General features: G+C 38.0%; 1 protein-coding gene across 3 annotated transcripts in view; it reads right to left on the reverse strand.

Annotated features, from left to right (window-relative positions):
* Positions 1-10,578, reverse strand: part of cntn4 (contactin 4) — a 305,165-nt gene that overhangs the window by 31,437 nt on the left and 263,150 nt on the right. For all 3 annotated transcript variants that reach the window (XM_024269436.2, XM_024269434.2, XM_024269435.2), the window contains one exon: positions 1,926-2,053. In XM_024269436.2, the coding sequence (XP_024125204.1) occupies positions 1,926-2,053 (128 nt within the window). The remainder of the gene's footprint in view (positions 1-1,925; positions 2,054-10,578) is intronic.

Raw genomic sequence — 10,578 nt, forward strand, 5'->3', positions numbered from 1 at the left:
CACTCTAAGCACCAGCCTCTCTGGTCAGTGCCGGTACTGCAACGTTTTGTTCCTTCCGGGTTGGCTTCACGTTGCGCCTGCGAGTGTTGGGGGTTGGTGTAAACACATTGTTTTTGGGTTGTTTGTACGGCTACTTACGTAGTAAATGTGGGTACTTGGAAAACACAATAAAAATTGAGTATATATATAAAAAAAAAAAAAAAGAAATTTTCCTCTGAGTTGTGGGCGGGACTGTTGGTGTGGAGCAACCGGCCCCCTTACTGTTGATGAGAGCTCTCTGTTTACATGCTCTCCTGCTAGCTTAAAGCCCCTCACAACCCCAGGCTAAAATAAACAAAAATGGCGAGCAATTTTGGAGCTATCCAGCCGTATAGTTTGGTCAGTTCAGACGAGAAAAATGAAGATGGATCTATTTGTCTGCAAGTGGAGACATAAGCAAAGCTGGATAAGAGCATGGAGAAGTGACGTAACTACCCCCTCAAATGTGATCCACCACAAAAATCCACAATTAACTCTTGTGCTATAAAATATGTTCTTCATTGTCAAAGAAATGCCACCAGAAGATGCTAAGAACCCTAAAAGGCCATTTTCATGGTGTTGAATAGATTCTCCTCCCTGACCCGTGTATATCATTCTTCAAAAGGTTTGATGGCAGCGACCGATCGATGCGAGCTGCATGTTTACAAGCCGAACCATGCTCCCACAACGTGGCAGTTCTGCTGAGGAATGCAAAGTTAATAGTCGGAGAGATTCCCGCTGAAAATGGGGGTCATTTCAATCCAAACAAAACCTTTCAGAATCGTACGCCGTGCACTTTTCTCTCGCCGAGGCCAATATACCGGAGATCAATAATTCTATGAGTCTGGCCAACGAGGAAGGTCAGCGGCGAACAAATAACAATAACACACGTGAACCCTGCAACCTCTGCGGGGAAAAAAAGGAGGGTCGCGGGGAGGGGACAGTTCACTGAATATGTCAGCGAATCCCTCCGGGGAACACCCTCCCCCCTACCTCTGTGGAAACGGAACAGAAAAACCAAAGCGTGCGCAGAATAAAGCCGCCGCGTTCTACCCGCCGCGCATTCATTTTTAATGAAGTGTAATAAGTCACAACACCGGAGCAGAAACGCAATCCCAGATGATTTACCAACACGGGGACTCCGAGCGTCTCCAGTGACAGAGCTGGAGAAAGGGAGGGGGCTTTTTGAAAACAGCTCCTTCTGTAGTGATGGCACAGGAGAACTAATCAGCGGGTAAATTCAGCAAAGATGGCCGCCTCTACTTGTTTTTCTCTTTTTTTTTCCATTTTTCTTGGCAAAAGATGTCAAAGCGACAGAAAAAAAACCCACCAAATTGTTATTGTGAAAATCATAAATCAACTTTTAGAACAAAAACAACAAAAGATAAAAAATAATAATAAAGTGATAAATAGTGTACACTTATTTTGCACTTTTCTACCTTCCTTCACAGTCAGTCACATTCAACCATCCACACACACATTCACACACCGATTACGCTGAACACTGAAATGTATAACCATCAGGATTCATGTGGAGTGCAGTGTCTTGCCCAAGGACACTTCCACATTTCTACGGGAAAGACGAAAACGAACTTACAATTTTCCAATCAAAGGCCTCAAACATGTTTTGATTATTTTGTCAATGCCGATGTGTTGATAAAATCGATGAGTCTATGTAAGCTTAGTAGATCAGTAATCGATCCATATGTGGAAGTGTTTGCTATTTAGGCGTCACCGGTGACATCTCAGGTGTTGAAGGGTTAACCCTGATGTTTTATTTTTTATCCTCAGAATGAAGCTAACCAAACGTTCATTAGCGACACGTTTTGAAGCAACTCTTCCTCTAAGACATTTGAATGAGTTGGAAAACTGGAAGTAACCAAACGCAAAGAGGAAACGGGCAATACCTTTGACTGTGACGCTTCCTGTGCTGCTCGCCATCCCAAACTGGTTTCTCGCCACGCACGTGTAAAGGCCCGCATCGGATTTGGTGACATTCCATATCCGAAGGCTGCCGTTGTCCAAGATGGAGATCCTGCAAGTAGAAAAAAAAAAGAGCGAATTGTATTGTTGCTGTAAAACATTAAATTTACTTTGAAATGCATTGAAATCTGTGAATTAAATTGCTAATATAAATAAACTTTTTAGTGACATTTGAAATTTCCAATCCTCGGACACAGATTGACCGCTCTTCAGCTGCACAAAAGTGAAGCGTTCTTGACCTCCTGAAGGTTGTGAGTTTCTTCAGCCCTACGCTGAAGGCAGAGATGTCCATTCAATGCTTCTTGGAGGCTTTACAAAGACTTGAACTGTACAGCACAAGGCTGATTTAGCAAAATCAAAAAGAAAGAGCAAATAGCATTTCACAGGGTCTTTAATTAAGTTGTGCTTCTTTTCAGATGACAGAGATGAGAAATAGGATTGTACTTTCAGGCCTGATTAATTCAGCGCATGGCTTCCAGATATGTGGGACAAAAGCGGCTGTCTGCCCTTTATGCGATGGCCACAAGTGCCTCAAAAAAAAAAAAAAAAGGTCGAAAGGCTTCAACAAAAGTTGACATTTTCCAAATAACATGCAAAAAATGGAAATTGTGCCCTTGAATGCAAAGGTACTGTGGGAAATCAAGGGTGGACAACCTCATCAAAGCGCGCTGAATTTTAATGATCTGAACTGCTCTGCTGATTCTGCAGGCTGTAAATATAAACTGGCGTCAGCCTGATTGTGGGAGGGGAGCGGGAAAATTGCTCTCTTCACTTATGAACACAGTTGACTGAGTCAAAAAGAGACTCCTCCGATGCTTGACGGCTGTGGGGGCTTTACAGATGCGGGCTGACAGATGACTTTTTTTTTTTCTTGGGCAAATCAGCAGCAATCAATTATTTTCCAGCAGTTACAAATGAGAAACAGGAAGGATAAGCTACAGCTTCTACATGAACCAGAACCAGTGATGAAAATCCTGATTAAACATAAATTCTCTACCAAAAACTGATCATAAGAGTCACACAATCACTTGAATCACTCTTGAATAAGCATTTTCTTTGCTTCTAAACACTCATAAACGTCAAATGTATTAGTTTAAACAAGCTGCTTTGGATTTACTGATAAAAATACTTGAAACTACATAAATACCTGAAACTGCTTTCTCTTTCATAAACAGCTATTTAACAGCTAATGCCTAAAACTGAAACAAAAAAAATGTATTCCCTATTTGCTATTTGAACAATTCCTTGTAGAAATAGTAGATATAGTAGAAATAGTAGAAAATATAGATATTTATCAATAGGCTATCTTTATCAATCAATCAATCAATGAAGCTATATCTGTCCATTGAGCCATTTGTATTTATTGGGTCCAAGTTTGCATTACCATTCTTAAAATAAATTAATTCTTTTTCTTTTTTTTTTACATTTTTGTTCATTTTAACTTGATAAATCCGTCATCTATTCTTTGAAAATACACATTTGAAGGTTGTTCTAAAAAACAGAAAACTTTGGAAAGACCAAAAGCTCAGACTTATTTATAACTAAATGTTTTCTAAGAGTTCAAAAATGGATCACAAGAAAAGATCCCTAAAGCCAGCTAGTAGTGAAATGCTAAATGTTTCGCTAAATCAGCTAAAATAAAGGCAAAAGAAAAAAAAAATGGACCTGCGCCAACATGCCAGATTTATATTTAAAAAAAAAATAAGATAAACAGAATGCTAAGAAAAGTATGGAAAATGACATTATGCAGAACAATGCTAATTAATGTTATATAAAAAGTTGGCAAGGCTTATTGGCAGAAAATTGTGGATAAACTTTTGAAAAAGGAAAAACACACAAAAAAACGTAAAATTAAGATAAAAAAAAATCAGCTAACAAGGCTAGCTAATTAAAAAAAAAGCTAAATTATATGTTACTTGAAGAGATAGCAGTGTCAAAATAGCAAAAATGTAAGTAAAATGTAAAAAAAAAGCAGAAATGAAAACGAAATAATTACAGATAAGAAACCAAACTCTAAGAGAAAATGTTGCATAATGTTACAGACGGAGCTAATAATGTTAAATTAATAGAAAAGTTGTAGAAAACAAGTGGAAAGCGTGAAGGTTAAATGAAAAATATTACAGCAAACAATTCTAGCTTTAGGTTCACGTGTTACACAAACACTTAGCAATTTTAAATTTTGCAAGGTGTGGAAAACAAGAAGATAAAACCAAAAAAAAAAGACAAAATGAAGAAAGAAAAAATATGGCAGAACTTACAATGATACATTTGCAGAAAATGTGAAGTTTAATCAGAAAAAAAGCTGAAACATTGTTAGCCATGAGAAAATCCTGGCTAACGCTAACTGTAATGATGCTACTTGAAAAGCTAGCAGTAATAAATTAGCAAACGTGTTAAAAAAGGAAAATAAACGGGAAAAAGGTGAAATGAAGATAAAAAAAAGACGGCTAACAATACTAACATTAACACAACAGGATAAATGATGTTACTTGAAGAGCTAGCAATGCTAAATTAGCAGAAAATGAGGGGAAAACGACAGAGAAAAACAAAAACAAAGAGAATATTTAGGATTATTAATGCTAATTTAATAATAAAATGCTAAATGACATTTAAGTTAGTCCCTATATGTGGATATCAACAATGACAAAAAGTTGCTTTGCTACACAAACAGTTAAAAAAATTGTTAATACAAATTAATCAAAAAAGAAACAATAAAAAATAAACTTTTCTAAATTATTTAAACTGCACAGCAACGTTGCCGGTGTTAAATCATATGTAAAATAAATTTATAGCAAATTGCTCTTTGTTAGAAAGAGAGTGAAAAATACCAATAATTCTAGAAAATATAAATTTTAATGTTTTTAATCAGAGGTCCTTTTCATGACACTCACTCAAAGCCGACTCAAAGGTTAATTAAAATCAAGGACAAGTCTATAGTAAAGAGATAAATAAATAACATTGTGAACATGTTAATAATGTGGCATTTGATGACAACTATAAAAACAAATGTATGGTAAGTTATAATTTAAAATAAAAATCTGTTTTAGAGCCATTAAATCTCACATTTGTGCAGTTTAAAGAATCTCCATGAATAAAGTTGTGGCACACAGAGAGACGTAGATGTCATCTAGAATTCTCCAGAGGAAATGTACAGAAGTCAAAGACACATGGTTTTCTGAATTGTTCTTGTGTCTACAGATCCTGGCGATGTCAGTACAGACATTTATCATAAAGACTGACTTAATAATACAGTAGTGTCGCAGCAGTCCTGAAAACCGTTAGTGAGTAGGTATTACAATAGGCTGTGAAGCATTAATCTATTCTGCCTGTAAGTGGTGTTAAGGGTTTGTGTGTTGGTATGTGCGCTAACAGAGTGATGGAACACCAGCAGGGTGCCTGAAAGAGGCTGGATTGGTTAAAAAGAAGCAAAAGAACAAAAATATCTCAATGTTTTTCAGCTCTACGTTTTCCAGTGCGGTTGATGCAGCGAGACGTCGTACTTTATCCTGCGCTTCAATGGGTCCTGTTTGTCGACGTGATACGAAAGAGCAGAGACGGTTAGTGTTGGGGAGTGTACTTCTAAAACCACATGGTGCTGCTGAGTGGAGGCTTTTCGCTTTATATCCGGCTGGGAGAAAAGTGCTGAATACAGAGTAGCCACCAATGACCATCAGTTACATGGGTGGGAGCGCTGCAGTGTGGGACGCCTAATGACATCAAACTGCCTGCTGATAAATTTGAATTATACTGCCTATCAAGCACTGGGAGCCTACAACAGCTGACCACAATACCCAGCAGGCTCAACACAAACAAAACAAGTGATTTTAATTAATTTTCACTAGATAGGCATTAGTTCCAATGAATGGTTGATGTGCTTTTAAAGTAGGAGCTATACTGTTGAAGTCCTAGAAATAAGTGCTGATCTTAAGAATGAAACGTTCTAATACTATTAAAATAAGAAGCATTTTTAAAAAAAAAGGTAAAAATTAGCTTAAGAACATATTTTCTGAAAGAGTTTTTTTGTAGCCAAAAAATGTGGACCCAAATTCTGAGAAATTTTACATCTGCCCAGTTTGGACCAAACAACACTGACATGATTATCCTAACTCAAAAAACTGATTAAGCTCAAATGTTTTAAAAATGTAGTAAATATGGTAAATTAATGTAAATAGGTTTTCAACTTCACCAATTATCCCATGTAAACTTAGCTTAAAAAAAAAGCGCAAAGTTGTCCTAAAGCTGAGCTAAATGCTAAATTTTATGCTAACGTTACAAATTTAGGAGCACAAGCTATACATCCTTAAAAAAAGTGTAGGACAATTTACAAAGAAGCTAGTCTATTTTTAATATGTGCTAAAACTGTAAAACCACTAATTCCTAAACAACCTCCAAAATAAATAAGAATAAAGAAAACTATGCAAAAAATGCTAAATTAGCAGCTATATGCTAATGCAGCTAAGAGGAAATGACTCCAAGTTTGAACTGAATTTCTAAAATCTATTGGAAAATAAAAATGTTCTGTTGTTAAACTTTCTGTTTTCTAACATTTTCCCCTTTTTAATAAAACATAATTCAAATCAACAAAAAATCTTTAACTCTTCAAAAAATGTTTTTTTGTAAATTTGATGAACTTTTAAAGGAAATTTTATAAAACAAAATAAAAAAGATTAATTTATATACATTTGTAGTTTAGGTTTTTTAATTTTTTGTAATTTTTGTAATTAGTTCAGACAGGACATTCTATATATATATTGTGTTTAGTGTCTCACTTTTAGAGTGAGACAGTTTTTAGACAAAAACTGAATCTTGAGAAAATTTTAAAAAGTAAAAAAAAAAACTTTATTTCTGTTTTTACAAAAAAAATGACTTTCATAAAAGAAACTTTTAATAGCAAAATAATATTAGTTTGAGAAAACATGTCTTAGTGAATAATTTTATTTTTTTAAATAAGAGTGTTTGGTAAAACCAATTCTATTGGTAGATTTTTTTTTAATTTTTTTTACTAATTTTCTGTTTTTTCACCATTACCATTTTTCTTGGTTTAGTTTTTGTCCTTCACCTCCATCACCAGAATAAGATCAAATCAGTACACAAAAGCTTTTGCACTTCTCTGAAGTTATCTGCTTCTTATAGCCAACATAACACATTCCACACAGTTATCACTCAAATATAAGTTCTTTGTAGCAAAAGTAACTGTGACCTACATTCAGCTGGGATAGCACAAAGCTTGCAGCGAAATGTGCACTATGTTGTGCACATCCTCAGGGACAAAAGAGCCATCATGCAGCTCGTGCATCTATGTAAGAGAAGGCGTTTCAAAAAAGTGAACAAGTGGCGTCATGCACGAGCACAAAGACTTAAAATCCTCAGCAGAAAGCTTCCCCGGTCCTCGACAGCTTTGTGCACCTCTCTGTAGCCTTTTATGAAAGGCCGGTACAGAGCTTTTCTTTTCGCTGACATTCAAGAAAAGAGGAGCAGACTGGCTGTCGGCCTGGCTGTTCGTCACTTCATCCTGGAGCTAATGGGCGAGCAGAGGAGGTCAAACTTAGTGGAAGTCAACCCAGGCGTGCCGAGTTGAATAAGAGATAGAGGAAAAAAAAAAAAAAAACTATTAACACGTTTCCCGTTCCTGCCCATGCTTTTTGTCCTCTCTCTCGCTTCGATGTGAGGAGACGTGCGCCCGCCTCCAAGCGACGAGGAGGCAGCAGAGGGGCAGGTATCAATAATTCACAGGTGAGATGTAGTCTTTTCATCCCCGCCTCACACAGCTTTGATGGACACTCAAATTATTCTCCAAAAAGAGGACATTTTTTTCTCCCTAAATGCACTAAAGAACACAGCTGCAGTTTTTTTTTTTTTTTTGACTGCATGGCATCGGTCTTTGTGATGAGATGAAAGACATGGATATCAGTCACTGAAGATCCCAGGAAATAGTCATGCCCCCCAAAATAAAAAAGGCTGTTTTTGTGTTTTTCTTGTGTCCTCCTAAATCCAGAAGCTGCTTTTTGTACACTGCAGAGCAATCAAAGGGGCTCTCGAAATGCTCGTTTTGATGTTCAATTTTGTCTTTGATCTGCTTGATAAGTTTGATGCTGAGAGGAAACGCCACAATCCAAATAAGAAATGAGTGCAGCTGCTTTGAAAAAGAAATCATAATTTGCCAAACTCATTACTTCAGCGTGCTCTCGCCCTCTCATATTATAAAAAAAATTGAAAAAGATTGTCAAAACCTGTAAAAAAAAGTAATAGCCCCTTAAACTTAATAACTGGTTGTGCCACCTTTGGTGGCGACAACTTTCAAAAACATTTGTGATAAATGGCGGGGAGTTTTTAGAGTGGACTCTCACTTATTTCTCTTATTGTTCGAGTTTGAAAGGATTTCCCAGCATGCTCAACTGCAAAAGGTCATGAATCAGAATCTCAGTTTGACTTTAAACTCCTCACAAATTTAATGTATTTATTCATTCATTGTGAGGTGGACCGGCTCTAGGATTCCAACACACTCTCACTCCCAACTCGTCACATATTGACGTTTGGACCCCCTGCGTCAAAAATTGACGTTTCAGGTGTCCCCTGTCTGCCCACATTAAATCATGGGTCCCCAACATCCAAGCTGTGAACCATAACTGGTCCAGTACCAGGACGTGGAAAGCACTGGTACATAACTCAGTAACCTAAGCCGGTGCTGGTTTAGCGTCTGGGCCTGGTTTGTGCCTGGTACCGCGTCTGGTACCCTAACCCGGCACCGGTTTGTATCCGCGTCCGGTACAGGGTCTGGTACAAGTTTTGGGTACAGAACCGCATCGGCATGTTATGAGTACCCAGGTTAGGGTACCAGACGGGGTACTGTGGTACAGGTACAGCGTCTTGTCCCGGTTCAGGTACAGTACCGTGTCCGGTACCTGGTTAGGGTACCCAGGTTAGGGTACCAGACACAAACTGGTACCATACGTTGTACCAGGCACGTATGCAAACCGGTGCCGGCTTAGGGTACCGGGACCAGATGCATCCCGAGGACCAGTCTGTGTTTGGTACCGCATCCTAAGGGTTTTTGGACCCTTGATTTTATGAACAGCTGGGGAGACCCCTAAAAAGAGACACAGAAGGATCCTAAACCGTCAAAGTGTGAGGACTTGAGAATGTGTCGAGTACTCACGTTTGATGTCATAAATTCATGGAGAACATGCTTCCTCAGGATCGTTCTAATTCAAGCTATGTACAAGCCGGAAATATGTGACCAACGCATTCTCAATCCCAACTCGTCAGATATGGACGTATGGTTCAGGACTCGGACCGGCACCAGGACATGGATCCAGAGGGTTGGAGACTTAATGAGAACAGCCAGCATGTTAAAAAACGAGTTGTGGACACCCAAAACATCAAAAAGTGACATGGGGGCCGAACCCTACGTCCAAATATGTCAAGTTGGGAATGAGAATGTAAAGGTGCGGCACATTCTTGAACATACTTGTAGCCTATGATGTTCACACTCTAGTCTCACTACTCCATACTACACTGTAAAGTGTGAAACATTGGCTCACATTACAAAAGCTCTGTAATTTGCTACATTTAAAAATATTAGTATTCTTCTAATTCAAATCTTAAATTGAGTTAACCAACCACTCACAATTCTAATTTGATGAAACTGTAACTGTAACAAATTACAGAACTTTTGTTATTTGATTCAAGGTTTCCCTTTTTCCAATGTAGCACATGTACAATTAGAAGAGACTTGGTGTGAAATGTCAAAGCGTTGAATGCTGCTCCAGGCTTTTTCTTTCACAGATCTATTTCGATGTATGAAAGACCTTGTGTAATAGAATTCCAGCCAGGCAAAAACCATAATTATTCATTTCTCCTTCATGATTGATTTTTGAACAACTGGAACTTCCCAGTTCCCGTGATTGGTCAATGTTCAAGTGGTTTTTGACGTGCACTTGTTTAACTTTTGAGGTGCGCTTAGACGAAGAGCCCAAGAACAGACTTCAAAACTTGTAACGATGTGTGAACACAAGTGTTTTTAACGTGGAAGCCTGAAACGCTTATATGTGCGCTTAGACTTTTCATTGAAAGTGGTCGATGGAACAATTATTTCCGAGCCCGGTGAAAACAGAGCATCATTGTGCTTAGCCTATACCGTCACACTACTACCACCGGGACTTGACAGTCCATAAAAATGATTTCTCAACAACATAAATAATGGTTTTTGGTGGCACCTATGGGTCACTTAGTGCTAAAATGGGTTCAATACAAGACATTGTAGTGTTGGATAAAGAACAGAGGAAAGGTGTGGTGGTGAATGTCGTAATTCCAAGTTAAGGCAATATCAAGAAACTGGAGAAATAGCAGAAACTGAGGGAATAACTGGAGAAAGCTTGTAAGGTTAAGGTGACGATGGTGCTTGTGGTGATCGGAGCATTTGGGGCAGTAATTGGAGGAGAGACTTTGGACATCTCAGTCCAGAAAAGTACAGAGCAAGGAACAGCTAAGATACTCAAGCTTCCAGGCCTCTTGTGGAAGATGCAAGTTTGGTTGAGGAGAAAACTTGATTCTATATATAACACAAATTTCTCTTAT

Source organism: Oryzias melastigma, linkage group LG5 (assembly GCF_002922805.2).
Source record: "Oryzias melastigma strain HK-1 linkage group LG5, ASM292280v2, whole genome shotgun sequence".
In the NCBI taxonomy this organism is placed as follows: domain Eukaryota; kingdom Metazoa; phylum Chordata; class Actinopteri; order Beloniformes; family Adrianichthyidae; genus Oryzias; species Oryzias melastigma.